Genomic DNA, 17,350 nt, shown 5'->3' on the forward strand with positions numbered 1-17,350 from the left:
TTAGACCCTAAAGTTAATTAATAATAATATTTCATCTACGTCACGATAATCCGTGAAGGCAATTCTTTGCACAGTCACGCATGCCATAATGGCTTGCAAAACAACTAATTTAGATCAGTAAAAACCTGCATAGGCTGATTTAACAGTAATAAGAAATGATAATTAAATTTTGGAGATGGCTAAACGTTTTACAACCGTTAAAGTTCCAAATAAAATCCTTGAATATACTGAATTAGGCTGTTTTTAATTGCTAGAATTTAAATGCATAATTAGAATTTCTAGTTTTTTCAACATAATATAAAATTTTAAACGCAAAGGTGAGTACTTCATCTACTTCTCATCCAAAATTACATGGTTTATTGGTTTGGTTTTCTTTCCAATATTTATGCGGAAGTCAGAATATTAGCAATATTTTGCACATAAATAATAGCAGTTCAGTGACGTCTATGAAACATCACGAGTGATGCATCAAGAGCATACAGGATACACGTATACAAGGAGAGTACATCCCTAGGCGTACACCCTTTTTCCAAATCAAACCAGTGAGAGACTTGGCCGATAATAATTTCATAAATGTTGAATTTGCAATAGAAAGGTTTTATCAATGTACTATTAACTCTGTCAAATCAAAAAAAAGAGGGAAAAATCGTAGCTGTATCATTTAGTGTCTGTACAACTGGCATACAGGAGGTAGTCAGGGATGGTTATAATTTTTCCTTCACGTTGATTTTCTCTACCAAAATTGCTTATATCTGGAATTCGTACATTTTTTAATTAAAAGATGGAGACCAAAATGTTGTTATCCAAAATTGAACATATAATTATTTATTAAAGGTTTGACCATTTATTACAGCTTTTAAATAAGATAAGGCATATGTTTAAAAATAACTAATTGTTCGGAATATATATATATATATATATATATATATATATATATATATATATATATATATATATATATATATATATATATATATATATCAGATATTTTGGAAAAAATATCATTTTGCAAGAGAAGGATCAGTTCTATAGCATGATTTTAAAGTAAATGAATAAATATTCTGAACCAAGAGCAAAGAACAATCAGCACTGTACCGATCTGCGATGTGGTTTTACTGGCTTCAATGTTTTCTCATAGTAAGCCAAAATTTTACAGTTCTGTGCTCTCTCAGTTTTGTACATGCGCAACAAGTAAGAACGGTCTCTTTCGATTGAAAGCAATGTCAAATTTCAATGTATATATATATATATATATATATATATATATATATATATATATATATATATATATATATATATATATATATATTATTCTTCCGTCAGCACTTTCGTTCAGAAATAAATCATTTTTGTACATGGTACAGATGTGGACATTAATCATATTATATGGAAGAAATGGCTTCTTCAATGACATCATAACAAGACCTCCTTTTAAGAAGAGCTCTGATAGATCTAATGTCCTGAATTGGCATTATTCCTGACACTGATCTACTTTTAAAACATTTCATAACCAGCAGAAAGAGATATCTCTTCGTTTGCTTTCTTTAAATAAAAATAAGTTTAACTTTGCAAAATACCACAATTTAGGTATGTGTACACATTGAGAAGAATAACCAGCATTACGCTAATTTTAAATTTGATACGTATCTAGTATTGCTTGATTATCGCTAGTTGATCGAGAACATGAATTGTTTATGCCACCAGGTTTGAAATAGGTATCTTTACATATTTGCTCAACATCAATATTTTCAAACCAGGTATTTGTAGAATGGTTCCTTAGAAAAAGACTGAAACTGCTTAAAAATGTGTGTAATACTCACAGAAGAGTTGAAGTACTAAATTTTCCCGGCAGAAGTGAAGATCCTCTGTATGGTGAACGTTGTGTAGATGCTGCCAAACTGCAATAAAAATAATACCAGTTACCTATAGCATTTGCTTGTTTCGCTTTATAGCATCATAGTTTTAAAATGATAGGTCCTGCAGTCTTTGCTTCCCGGAAATTCATACCTTGACGTGAAATACACCTTAGCTGCTTTTTATACTACAATAATCCGTACTGTCTAATCTAAGATTTTCATCTACATATTCAAAGAAAACTAAAAGCAAATACAACTTTATTGACAGTATATTGTAAATAATACGAATTACTTCATGCTTTGCGGAATGAAAAAAATGCATTCGACCATTCTGAGGCTTTACTATTCAGAAAGGAAACGAAAAACAGAAATGGTTATCCCAGGTGTCATCTTAAACGAATGTTGAATACGAAAAATGTTGGAAACACTATAGGATTAAAATGTACTTGCTCTAAAATGTTCTAGTTTACGTTTTTAGCAGCCATAATTGCATGGACTCCGTGTAGATCCAGAAGAACCAAAGGTGTCGCAGTTTAAATTAATAATATTATTAAGTGTAATATAAATGTAGTCATGATGGCGAAATTTCAAATAGATACTATTTACTCAATTAATGTCTTCTCCCCAGTTAATTGATTTTATCTGTGTTATCCGGTGCGATAGGCGAATACACTATACTCCAGAGGACAAAACTATTGTAAGACATTCCTCATGGGAGCGGGCACACATAGACTTAGGTTTGCACATGATGTCATGTGATGTGTGGCAATAGTGTCTTCTGGAACATATACAGTGGCCTTTGCCAATTATAGCATACCTGACGTAGAAGAAATGCATACTGTCCAGAAATATTTCTTCGTTGCTACTGAAGAAGAATTCCAAAAAATAGTGGTAATAAATCGGGTTAACACTGAGTATTGTCTATTTTGTTATTGTCAATGTGTGCCATCTAATATAATAAATGTTCTTACCTAAGTGGTGCGTTGTGCACACTCCGTGTCCATGATTTTCATCATTCGCTACGTATGTGTTGTAAAGGTCTGGAAAATAATATGTGAATATGCTTTTGGAAGGTCCAAGTTACATGTACTATTCACATTAAAGCCTTCAACCAGTTTTCATCCACTTTATATTTGTTTACACTAGGATGTGACCCTTCTCAATATTAATATATTTAATTATCGCTTTAAAGAAATTTGAGTTGATATTTAACACTCTTAGTATTCGAGATGAAAAAAGATTGATGATATACTGGGCGAACACAATACATGTCTAATTGATAATGGACCTAAACAATGGTCAACTGTACTTCAAGGATTTGGAAAACATATGTCAGGTGCCCTGTTAGATGTTTGCAAACACCAAAGTGATGACAGAGCACATATAGTTGAATCCTGCTGATAAATGTCATCTGACGAAATTCATGAAATAGAGACACACTGAAAATATACGACACAATACTTTCCTTCTTCAAGATAGTCAATGACTATCAGCCGAAAGTATACCACAGTTAAGTTAGGGTATTAGGTCATATATGATATATAACTGAGGTGCATTTGTATAGAATAATACAAGTATTAAAGTGACTCTTTCTACTGTTCAATAAACAACGCAAACTGTCAGCTGACAAAGATTACGACCCAAATAACAAATATGATTACAACATCTCAGGATTATAATTCATTTTCAAAATTAGAACAAGCTACGCAGTTGTTATAGTTGTTAATTAACTAGTTATTTGGTGATGAATGTTACAGTAACATTGCTCCAACATCATTTACTTATGCTAGAAATAAGGACTACGATCAACACCAACGTGGTAATGGACATAAGAACAGCAGCTGATAAAGAGACTATAACAATTACTCAAATATTTTCTAGATTGGTCAGTATCTGGGAAAAAAAGAAAATGAATTATATATGACGAGAATGACGAAATTATGTTACATACAGTTATATCTGCAACTATTGTCAGCTATTATATAAAAATGTAAATTTGCAAGCAATAGCAATTGTTATACCTGGTTCTATGAGCATACATTTTAATTTTTGTGTGAAATGGTAACATTTTTCAGCTTTGAAAATATTTGATCGATAACTCCTATTACGTATATATATATATATATATATATATATATATATATATATATATATATATATATATATATATCGAACTCGGTGTGCTCTTGTGATTGCTTCATTTAGAAAAAGGTTGTGCAATTTAATATCTTATCTAGATTATTTTCCTCATAATGTCATTTTTACATCTGCTGTCTCTTTCAAGCTTTTAAGGAATAAAATTTCTACTTGCGTTGAATACAGTTTTGATACAACTATTTCTAAAGCAATGTTACACTCTGATTGTCTTTCTTCGTGCAAAATAAATGATTCAGAAGGTGCATCATCATCAACTATTTAGTAATATTTATTAAAGTTTCTGTTTATTTAACATTATCATTTGTGTTAATTAGTTGAACTTCGGGACTTCTTATACGTTGTCTGCTTGTTACATTTGGATTTAGAAGTTTTTCAGTAGGTAGTGGCAAAAATTGATGGAGCTGCCCATATTTTGCGCAGAATTTGATTTATTTTATTCTGTTCTTAAGCATAATAATTCACTTACATCATTACATTAATTTATGTTAACTATTCATATGTAACTAATTGATAACAATTTATTCCGTTTATTCTTGAAAAGAGTGTTTGCGTATAGCCGGTGTGGAATACCAATAGCTAATAACGTCTGGATCGTTCAAATAACACATGAATGCAATACCCATACAAGAATCCATTGGCCTTAGTAATAAGCTATATGCTTTTATAAATTACGCAGGGGAAAGAGTGGATACCGATGAAGTTGGAATACATCGCTTTCATTACAAAACTTTGTAACAGATGACACTAGCTAACAAGATAATGAGCACAAATCCAAAAGAAATTAAAGTTGATGTTAAACCTTTTTAATAGACTAGATAACCAAAGTTATGAGGAAATTCGTATAATACATATTGTTCTATTTATTAAGATATATGTTTTAAATTTGCCTTTGCTTTCTATTTCGTTTTGTTTATGCGACACAATCCTTGAAATTCCTCCTTGCAATAATGCTCATTGACCAAAACATCATGGACAAACATAAGCTCAGATGTAAAAATATTTATTTTTAAATGCATTTGATAATGAAAATGATTTATGTTATCAATGTTCATAAAACAGTAGACAAACTTATACAACCAAAACAGAAAGAGCAAAAGGCAGTTACACAAAATCCTTAATAAAATTTGATAAAAACAAAACAGGTAAATATAAATATACTTATTGTGAAATAAATGAGTTATCGAACTAGTATCAACTCGAAGTCACAAAGACGAAAAAAGAAAACAGTTTTACGAGGAGTGTGAATTTATTTACTTTTTTCTGCATTAAAATCACACGAACATAAAATATTATGCAAGGACATATCCATAACGACAGAATTGATTCTTGCCGTTAAATTTAAAAACCACCATTTCAACGTAATTGCAAGTTCCCATTTAAACTCATATGGGTATATATGATATATACCGTATACCAAAATATGGTACGAATTTTAGGATGTACATGTTAATTCATAAGGTCAGCCGCATTCACAGTTTGAACTTATGAATAGTCACCACATGAAGAGAGCGAGTTAGTGTGTATGTCCAGTATACAAGGTCTGCCTTAAATACTAAATTATATAGGTACCAGTAGGGACCAGCGGACAATATATTATTATTATTATGTTTATCAGTTATCCTCATTTATAAATAATCCAGAAATAAAAGGCCCTTTTCAGGTGCTACTCCGCCTAGCAGGTCAAGATGGTTTGTATATACTATTATATAGTATGTGTTATTCATTTATTTCGGAATGATGTTTATCCATATTAATTTGTTGTTATGAACATGTGTTTTCCAGTCAATATGAATTTTTAATCTGTTTAATATAGTTCTTTACCACTTTCAGTCTCAATTACCTTGTAGTTTGACAAGTGTTGTGAGGTTATATCTACGTGCGAATGAGGTAATCGAGTGACATAATCATCTATATGAAGCAAATGAATGGGTCCAGTGTGGTCAAGTGGTTTAAGGAACTCGCCATTAGAGATAAATGAGATCTCACCTATGCGGCATATGTGGAAAATTCCCAGAAGCTACTAGTGGGTCTGTGGTTCTCTGGATTTTCACGGATTCTTCAACTACCAGTTGTACAGGACGCCACTAATAGTCTATCCGTGTTGTCATTTGGCTTTAAACGCACATAACAAAGCATATGATGGAAAGACTTAGGTTCTTGATACATTGGCGATCTCAAATGGGTAACGATTTAATATTGAATGTATGAAACGAGTTGAATGACTTCCAGTTTTGGTGAGCCATCGCGTGAAACAAATGCAAATTATTCCGCGAGGTTAATAAATTTATCATTAAATAAGTCCCCATTAAAGGTTCAGTTTATCCGACAGTTTTAAGGTTGGTGGAAAGACTTTGGGTAGAAAGAAGGACATGATTTTGAGCTATTCAATAAATTCTGACACAGACGCTACATCGTTCAATTCTAGCGTGTGAAAATAATTATTACATACGTAACCTGAATCAACGATATACAATTTGATAATCAGTAACATTTAAAAATCGATCTCATTTGCAATGTATAAAACAAAGAGCATCTGTCCTTCGAAAACAGTTGAATATTTGAAACCATCAGCTTATTGTTTCAACTTGGATATTTGATGGAAATTCCTGTGTGATAATACAAAGTTCGTTATTGTCCCGTAACATTTAATGATGTTTTTTAACTGATATTTGCCATATTTAATTTGCAAAAATACTGTGTGTTCGATCACACTCTGCCTGTGAGAGACTATGATCGGAATTTCGTTAGAGATGTGAGTTTATTTACTCCGATATCGGATGTTATTTACATCATTGCTTTATCTGGAGATATAGTGCAATGTACGCATGTTCTAGTTTAATCTTCGAAACATTATATGTAGGGGACAGTGGCCATATTCCAACATACCTAACAACTACTGTGCTTATTTCTGATCGGTTTTCCCAATGTCCATTGAACATTTGAATGGAAACACGGTCGACATCTTGGTGACTTCAATAGTAAGAGCGAAAGATTTCAGGATGCAAGGAATGCTAAAGTCCGGCGGTCGCAGTCAGTCAGTAGTGCAAATACTGCTCAATGGGTTAAGGGGCTTATTCGGACCAATCTGATTCGGAGAAAGTGATATGTGAACATGTTGACATATCCGAAATAATAAACTACAAAGACGGCATGTATGTACCAACAGTGTGATAAATATTAACAAGTAATGATATCCATTAGTTCAAGATCTGTTAAAGTGTCATTTTCTACCTATTAAACTTCAGATATCGTCTACTCTAGGTGAGAATAGATCGGATGAATCAGAACATCAGAAGAAAAACTTAAAATTCCGTCCTGAAGATTTGCTAATATATATCATCTTCCATGCATTATGATGTCACGTGTGATTCTAAATTCAACTATAAACAATCCTGATAAGTAAACAATTATTTATATTAATATTACAAATTGATGTGCCTTAGTTTTATTCATCAAAATATTTCTTTTTTTCTTAAATTGTTGATATTTTTCTATACCCCTTGAATGAAACATCTCACATATTTCTTCCACACTGATCACTATGTTTCTTTATTTCTATTGCGGAATTTCAGCATCGGTATATTTGACTTTGTATGCCCTATTATTATCTCTCTTTTAAAGAATGGATTATAATTGAGTCTCAACTCTTGCTCTAAAAACAAATGAATTGCATATGTTTGTCCACGACAGACCAAATATTTAATTCTCTTAATTTCTTACTAAACACACCTGGACACACCAAATATCATTTTCTCGTCCATTTGAATGGAATATTTTGTGTTCAATTTCGTAGTAAAATATTGAAAATTCCTTGACCATTTGTAAATATGTTTTAAAGTAAAGTAATCGCCTAAACAGTGTGTGAAGGAAGTTATCGAAGTTAGAGTAAGAAACCGTCATTACAAACAACCTGAAGTCATATATTATGAGTAACAAGAGACTGAGAGTAAACTCGTTTAGGATTGTCGCAAGAAACAGACGGTAGCTGAATATATCAAGGCGAAATTCCTGCGGGTTTAGACAACTAGACCTACCACAGATATGAAACTGGTACAGATGGATGGATTACGTCGAGAAAGGAAGGAAACAAGAGCAAACACCTTTTGTCTTTTTGAAACTGTGCACATTATTAGGTCTATTGACTCATTTCAACCAATGTGGGCTGATTGCTGATATGTTTTATGATAGGACGCGAAATTATGTCCTCGGAACAGATACTAAGCCGACACATACTTTTTAAAATCCGCAGCAAGTGTTTAAACAATTGACTTTCCCTGTTCTCTTCTAAAAGTTGTTTTGCGTTTTCAAAAATTGAATAGTTCACAACGTTTAACCAATATTGAATAATATAATAGAATTTCTTTTACGTGGTCCAAACATTTACTGCTAACACCACTCCGAAATGACCATTTCATATTTAGCGTTTTCAGTTTGTTTCTTATTGCTGGATGTGTCCTTGTTTGACTGAATATTAAGCAGCCATAATATTACGAATTTTCTAAACAATTGTTACGTTTTACAAAACCAAATTAACTCAGGCGTGTTATTAGTTTAAAAGTAGACTCCATTTATATCCTTTGTAACTTATATACCCTTTACATAAAGCATAGCTTTCTTTGATGTGTCATTTCCAAGACAATGAAAAGCCTCAATTTAAGAAAACATTGTAAGAAATTAAATAAAACGATTTGTATTGCTGTTGTTGTTATTTTGGGAATTGTTTCAGCTCTGTCGAAAATCTAATCACCAAAGAAAGCTTATACGTACCACTCATCTCCAAGACAATGTAAAATCTCAATTTAAGAGAATGTTGTAAGCTTTTAAACAAAACGGTTTGTATTGCTATTGGTGTTATTTATGGATTTGTCTTTGCTCTGTTAAAACCTATGAATGATTATACTTACGTCTGTACTCATTATCATTGTGCATGCATTTATCATGATCATGTTGCTCATGACCTGTAAAAAAATACAAGACAATACTGAAATTATTAAAATTAAAGTTACTCAAACTGCTTTAATATCACCACTATTGCTACTTGGTCGAATGGACATCACCACCTTATATTCTTCTTTGTGTAAATCCGCTACTGGTATTTTAATTACCATTGTTGATACCGTCATTACTGTTGATATCAATACGACTATTACCACAATTGCTGATATTACTACTAAAACAAATGTTGAATTAAAATGTAAAATGTATTACATCCACAATACCTACTACTGCACTTCATAAAACGACAACTTCTTACAGTATGTTTACCCTTTTACTGCTGCTGTTATCCTCAAGCATGAGAGCATAGAAAAACAAGAGTGCAACTACTACTGCTACAACTGATAATATTACTCAATACAATATGTCTACCACTATTCCGAATGCACTTACAACATCAACTACATCTAATTCAACAGTTTACTTCTATTCAGAGTCATTATAAATAGATTCATAGTGTCTAAGGTTAGATTCAGAAACAATTAAATCATGCTATTACTGTTGCTACAATTTCTGCAACTCCTACAATCATTTATATCATTGTTAATAATTACAAGATCACTACGTCCTACATTGGTTAAATAAATCAAGCTCCTCGACTGACACCTTTTCAAACATTAGCAACATTAGGGGGCAGTTTTATATGTCTTGCGGTTACCTGTATTCAAGCTATAAATCCTCAAATAATTATTGTATGCATGGCATTCAATTTGCAACATAAAAACGAAATCAAGAACATATATACTTGCATGCAAGCACATATAAAGTAAAGAAATGATATAATAGAAAAAAGTCAATGAAGAATATATATATATATATATATATATATATATATATATATATATATATATATGTACGTACCTTCCTTTATTTACACATTCTTTACTTATATGAATTAATACATATACTGTCCATATTATATTCGTTCTAGTGAAGAACATACCACTATGTATGGGGAAATAGGGCAGGTTGAATCTCTGGTCGCATTGGCAATAACTGGGGTTGTTTAAAACTTTTCCAAAATAACCTGTTGATAAAAAAGTTACATGCATATAGATAATTATGTAAATTCATTTCTGTTACAAAACTTGTCAGTATTAAAACAGTTCTGTGATATTTTTAATTATGTTGTATTGTTTATTGAATAATACATGATTGTAATATTTGGTTGCAAGCTACAAAATGAGACAGGGAAACCATAGCATGTACAGTACGAAATAATACTACTGACGGTAAAACAATCAGAAAAAATATTGTCAAGAAAATGGACCGCTCCGTCCGGTGTCATAGTGGTTAGACCGTCCGCCTCGGAAGCGGGAGGTCGCGGGTTCGAACCCAAGTCGAGTCATAATAGACACTTATAACATTGGTAATAGAATCAGCGTATACAGAGTCAGAATCGTACTGGGTTTGTTTTGCAAATACCAGCACATGAATCATAGTAGGAAGAAATCAAACCGTTCCTCCTTGTCATGTTAATAAAGTTTTGTTTTATTTGCCTTTTTGTTTAAAGTCTGAGTTACATATGTGCTTATCTTAACTTTGGTGTGAATGTCACCAGGTTTCCTCGATACACTGCTTTAGTTCTATTGTCTGTTTCACGTCCACTTGATTCATTCTGCTGCTCATTCACGTTGTCATAAATTGCATCAATATTATTTTCGCCCTCTTCATCATCATCCAGCTCTGAAACAGTAGAACTTTTTTTCCGTGAATGTAACAAATATACTACTGGAAGGAGTTAGTTGACTTATCTCTTTTTGACGTCGATGTTTCATTAATTGTTGTCTCTATTGTCGAGCTTTCAAACGTTGTACCGAATTGTTTATGATGCTGCTGATATAATGCGCTGTGCCTTTTAGGGATGTTTGTTATGATTGGGTAAATGAATACACATGTTGGCACAAAACACGTCTCTGTATTGAATGTTGTAGGGTAGATAATTCGTCGACAGGTAGATTATTGATGACTGATGCATGTTTTCCTCTTATTTCTATGTCAACTTTCGCAAGATTTGTTTCTATATTAACTGGTACGAAATGTAGATCACAGACTCTGTATTCTTTGTTTAGTAAAATTACACAAGTCGCCTTTTACTGACAGATCCAGATTCCAATGTAGCTAGAGGATCCGTCTCTGATGCAGGAGTTAGTGGGTTCGATCCCCAGCCGAGTCATACTAAAGACTTAAACAAATGTTACTAGTAGCTGCCTCGCCTTTTACTAGGGAACATATGGTGTAATAAGCTAAATAGGTTGACTTATAGCAATTGTTGAACAATGTTTACCAAACTATAAATGTTCTCGCAAATTAAGGCGAGAATAAAACAATGCTTCATTAAATATTGATAAAACCAGAAATAAAAATGTTAATGGAGCACACAAACTGAGTTTGAACTATTCAGACTTTACCGGGATAAGCAAAATTATGTAGATCCTTTGCGTATAGCTGTCGTAAAGTTGAAATATGTGACAATCGCCTTGCTGACATGTCCTACTGCCACATTAATACTGAATTGTTCAGTACCAGCGTGGGTATCTCGTATTAAAACAAAAATTAAATTCTTTCTGTTAATTATCGCTTGAATAATTTTCTTGCCATCGATCTTAACCGATAGAAAGAAATGTCAAGACCACAAAAAGTCGCTTCAAAATGCATTATAAATATAAATTATCGAATCATTTATCTAAACTTGTCCACATTTATTTTGTTTGAATCGAAACATCCTGTCCTAATTCAAGCATAATTGACATTAAATCCAGCGTCTTTCTAAGTAAAATAACGATTATTTTAAATTTACACATAATTCAACAGATATTATTAAAAAGAGACATATTTTCATCGTATCAATATATATATATATATATATATATATATATATATATATATATATATATTAGTAGTTGCCTTTAGAGGCTTTAAATTAACGATATTAAAGGTTACTTATGATATGTAATCCACATAAAGTTACACACACACACACACACACACACACATGCATATATATCTATATTAATCGTACCTGAGAGTATACTGAGGATGTAATATCTGCAGTCTGGACTTAGATAAAATAGCTTTTCCCATGCTGAAATAAAACCACGCAATGTGTGTTATATCTTTGATATACAAATATACCATTGCTATACTAATGCTACTGGTATATAATATTATGATATGCCCAGACGTAGAAATATGCATATAATCGTGGTTCTTAAAGCACACTTGATACATCTATAGTCTCTCGATTAGGTATGACTTTATACTTAGTATTGAAAAATGAAATAAGAAAATAACGTGACAAAGTATTCTTAATCTTCTTTATCGAAATTAAAGAAACATATTACTTAGATTTATTGAAATCCCCTTAGCATCCTCTCCCCCCCCTCTCTCTCTTTCTGTCTCTTTCCATGCCAGTAGCCACAACTACACGGAAATCTTTGGAGTTAGAGTGAAAAGAATTTGACCTGTAATACAACTTTGAACGTGAACCAAAAAGACTGCATGAACATGATTCGTTATAATGATAAGCGAAATTTTTCTACAGCATACTAAATATATCAATAACACACGGAGAGCAGATATACATAATCTAAGAAATTTAATTAATAACCATGTTACACAGTTGTATTAAAATTCGTTCGGTGTGCGCTAATTGTCTTCTAATAACGTACACTATCACTTGAAAATATGAGGAGAGAGTTAAATAATTTTTTTTATCAGGATGATAACTTAGAACTCGTACTTGTACGAACTACCCTAAAATACCTTCAGTAACTTATTTGTGATTGATACGCGACTGGCACAATGCCGCCTCATCTCTATGATTTGTTCACTCTAAATTTTGATGTTCGATGCCTGTTTGTGGAGTTGTCATTAGCATATTTTGCCAAGCAGAAAAACATGCCGACTTATTTATTGTTCAAATCAGTTTATGTACGTTTCTAGTCTAGTTTCAAACATCTGACTGCTGGACAGGTGATGCTGCTTTATCTTCGTTTTATTGCTCATAATATCAAGTTGATTAGCAGTCAACTATATAACTATTAGCCAAATATAAGCTACTTCCGTTTCCGCCTAGTGGCGCTGTAAGTATTCCTAAACCTGGAAAAAATACCCGGAGACAGTACACGATTATTTTCCTATATATTCCCTACATATGTTTACCGGACAGAACGTTCCTGCATATCATAATACTATTATTTTCACCGGAATAGAAAAGGCTTTTATCTGCATTGAAAAAAATGTATCCGATATAATGCTGCAAGGTTGCAATGAACTTTTATGTTTATTGCCTCTTTTCTATACTACTATACTATAGAACGAACAAAAGATAAAAATGTTGACTGTAAAACATTCAAGAAAATTTAAAGTTCCTTGTGACTTTGTTACATAAAATGTAGCTGGAAACTATTACCGCTGGAGGACCGACAATTTAAATATTGATCACTAAACTGAAATGTGGATAGAGATCCATGGTGATAAAAAATGCATACAATAATCCAATGCAGAACATATCTATTGATGATTCAGATAAAGCAATAATTTTGCTGATACGTTTTGGACGATAGAGGGTTGACTGGCTGAATTTTAGCTCATTCATATAAACACACATTCTCCACTCTTTTAGATAGAGTGATAGATCAAATAAAATACATGGTGTTTAGAAAAAATCATTTACACACAAATTAATGTGCACTTTTTTAGAGAGAGTGATAGATCGAATAAAATACATGGTGTTTAGAAGAGAAAAAATTACACACAAATTCAAATGCACTCTTTTAGAGAGAGTGATAGATCGAAAAAAATACATGGTTTGTAGAATACATAATTTTCACACTAATTCAAAGGAGAAAATTACATGAGCTCTTTCATTACATTAATGAGGGCATTCATCTGTACTAAACCTATCCATTATTTATTATCACTTATATATCGATTGATGGATATAACGTTGGCTTTGATGTGGCATAGGCTTTATGAATTGACAAGGATCACATTAGTTTGGAATGTTTTGACGCCAAATTGGGAATAATGCATTCTAGTTTAGGTGAGGACGAATTTGTTTGTTAAAAGATGGAATGGAATTAGGTTTCTAAGTGTGGTCGGTTTTATATTTGGGTCTAAATATGAATACGATAAAAATGCTAATGTTCAGTCGTATTTCTATAGTGTCAGATAACTCAAACTTACACTGCATATTCACCAGTCAAAAATATCCATTTTGAAAGCATTTTACTGTCTGCAAAAAATGCTTCTAATGCTGGTGATAATCTATTCATTATCATTTGAATCATTTTAATCTTTAAAACGTACTCAAATGTATATACTTATAAATGTGGCTCTGTTTTCCACATTGCATGTAGTGTTGTCTATCTACAGTGACGCATGCATGAATTCAAATAAAGGACAAGTGTACATAAAGAGCATAACTAGCTAATTCAATTCTACTGACTGCAGTGATAATGTTTAACAAAATTAATATCCTTTCGTCATTGGACAAGTCGAACATAATATGCATGATCTATACATGAGCAAACGTTTAAAACGATGGCAGTGATTGGCTGCTTGGTTCATTTTTGAGACAAATTACCACTTACTTTTCCACATTCAAAATCAGTTCCGGAACGTTCTCGTTTAGCACATCAAAGTATCCGTCCGTAAACAGCGATAAAGGGAATGGCTTCAGTTCAAGCTTATTATTTTTACGGTAACTTAGTTGAACCTATCAGCGGCCTGCATTCTCTAAACGGTCTTCATATGTCTTACACACGGATTTCAAAATTATATTTCGATCAAATTGAATATTTTCAAAAATAACACTCAATTTACAAGTACGAGGTGCGCCCCTGTGTAGGCTAATGACCATTGCTTGATTCTAAAGGTCGGTCGCTTGTTTGACGTCTATTTACTCCAGGTATTTGTGGCAACTAGCTTAAGAAAACTATAAAACCGAAATGGCATAGACTGCTTCATGTTCAGTAATTGTGCATTACTCTCCCGACAATGACGGAAACGAAACTACGACTCATCACATTCGTAGTAAGCTTTAAGTATTTTTTAGCATGTTCTATAGGTTAGAATTATCTAAAATATATTTGTATAACTGTGGCCAAATGCAAAGGTTAAACGAATTAAATCTCCGAAATATTTCATGACTGCCGCGTAAAATTGTTAAAGCCTATAAGATATATAAATAGCAGGTTAGAATTTATCATTACATCAATATTAAACGAGACATCACACGCCTTTCAATATTTACTAATTGCACATTTTGAGATCTGTATGCTTACTTAACAACACAAATATTGATTACATTGAACTGAGTAATATTACTTTTTTTGTATTCTTTGCTCACAAACTAAACAATGCACGTTAAATTCGCCTACCATCATAGATATATGACTTCTCGGGTGTTTTGTTGTTTTGTGGTCGTTAACAATATCAATTCTAAGCTATACGTACCCATTACTGCCGGCAGGCATGACGGTACATGAATCAGTTGTAATAGGTCTGAAAAAATTAAATGTTGCAAGGATATAAACACATAGGTACATAGATTTGTTTTATTTAGAATCCATGTCTTTGAAAATTTTCATTCAACAAATTCCAATCGAAAATATGTAGCTTTATCTAAAGGTTTAACAATTTGACCAGACCCAACAAATAAAGGAATGTTTTCCATTTGTTCAGTTTTCAAGTATTTGAGATTTAAAAAGTTCTACATGTCAAATTTTCTTAATTATTGAGCTGGGTAGTTTGAATTATTTTATCTCCTAAATGACTGAGATACGAATCTTTCGCTATTACTTCAATGCACATCAAATCTAGTGAAAACAAAACCATACAGACAGTGACAATGATGCAGTAAGACATGAAATCTTGTGTTTTAAAAAGGACCTATAAGTGTGCCCTTGGCTGGTTGCATTATTAAATTCTGTTGAACACAAAAATACAATGGCTTCTTGAATCAAGCGCATAATGTGGTACATATTGTATTTTGTCTATTTGTTTTTCCTTATAACTCACGTGTATTTTTTCGATTCGAAATCTTAAACAGTCTTCATTTCTGAGATAGTTTGTTTCAACAACAACAGTGGAATGTGCGAAAGAGTTGAATTACTGAGTGATATGAATAGACAAATATAAACAAAAAGGTGGTGCATCTTCAGCAAAATTTGTGAGCTTTGCTGTTGCAATGCGAAATTGGGAGGGTTTTCTTTAAATTAATGTTTGATTTTTCCAAATTTGAAAATCAGTTGTCATTATAAATTTGTATTGCACCCATTAAAAATAATATTGTTTTAATTTATAACCCTCACAGGAGTTGATGCATGTATTACCGGTTCCTGATTTGCATGCCCAAAGTGACGATTTTCTAAAACGAAATTCTATTCTACGTTGAGAATTTTATGGTATGTTATGACGTGATTGTTATCCTTTGTAAATTTGAGAGATTATAAAGACTAAACCCATTACAGAAACAGAAAAAAAAACACAACAAAAAACAACAAAACAAAGAATGATAATTATAGGAAAGAATCACGCACATATAAACGCATATATGCCACAAAATAAATATATCAGATCCCTAATGTATTAATAATTATTAACAATAACTCTCCTGAAATAAGCTGAAATTCTTTAAAATGGTACATGTCTATAATCGCATTCTTTGAATGCATCCACCAATCTGCTAATAATATTTTTCGCAATGTTCTACTTTAGATTTCCTATAACGCAAAGAGTCGATGAAGATATATGTGTGCAGTTCAAATGTATGCACCTATGAAAGGGAACGGACTCATCCTTATTTATTCTTCTTCGCCTCTTTTTGTCTCTGTCGCTCTATTGTCCTTAAATATTTGCCCTAAGAGTATATATATATATATAAGATTGTGGACTATTTGGTGGCATGTATTTCGATGGGGAAACGAGATAATAACAGGCAATAGGGCCTATTGGGCCTATTGGGAAAAGCTCTTCATAATAGTTTAAATGCTGACAAAGTTTAATTGGTTTCTTCGTCTCTCTTCCTTCGGAAACTGAGAGAAGAAAAACGATAGTCCCTTTTCTGTCTTTTTGGTATAATTTGTGACCGTAAACAATCCTCGATTTGTACTTGCAATAACAAAGCAACTTGTTCCTTAATTGCTAGTACACTGGTACAAATGTGATGGCAAACAGAAATATTGTCTGAGTCAATGGATGAAATGCAGTCGGGAATTTTATACAATCTAGCGCTTTATTATGCAAATTGTATGTTTGTACAATATGGTTGGAATAATGCTGCAGGAGAAATGGATATCTACTCTGCATGTTAGTATTCTGCGAAAAGTATGAAG

At 32.3% G+C, this 17,350-nt stretch overlaps 1 protein-coding gene across 2 annotated transcripts in view; it reads right to left on the reverse strand.

Moving 5' to 3' along the window:
- Positions 1–17,350, reverse strand: part of LOC149791091 (uncharacterized) — a 45,814-nt gene that overhangs the window by 19,128 nt on the left and 9,336 nt on the right. For both annotated transcript variants that reach the window (XM_089971467.1, XM_089971468.1), the window contains exons 4-9: positions 15,471–15,518; positions 12,031–12,093; positions 9,952–10,035; positions 8,918–8,971; positions 2,828–2,896; positions 1,821–1,898 (exon numbers count right to left, since the gene is read on the reverse strand). In XM_089971467.1, coding sequence (XP_089827593.1) covers positions 1,821–1,898; positions 2,828–2,896; positions 8,918–8,971; positions 9,952–10,035; positions 12,031–12,093; positions 15,471–15,518 — 396 coding nt within the window. The remainder of the gene's footprint in view (positions 1–1,820; positions 1,899–2,827; positions 2,897–8,917; positions 8,972–9,951; positions 10,036–12,030; positions 12,094–15,470; positions 15,519–17,350) is intronic.

The sequence above is a fragment of the Sinohyriopsis cumingii genome, chromosome 10 (genome assembly GCF_028554795.1).
Source record: "Sinohyriopsis cumingii isolate HCF-2022 chromosome 10, ASM2855479v2, whole genome shotgun sequence".
NCBI lineage: Eukaryota > Metazoa > Mollusca > Bivalvia > Unionida > Unionidae > Sinohyriopsis > Sinohyriopsis cumingii.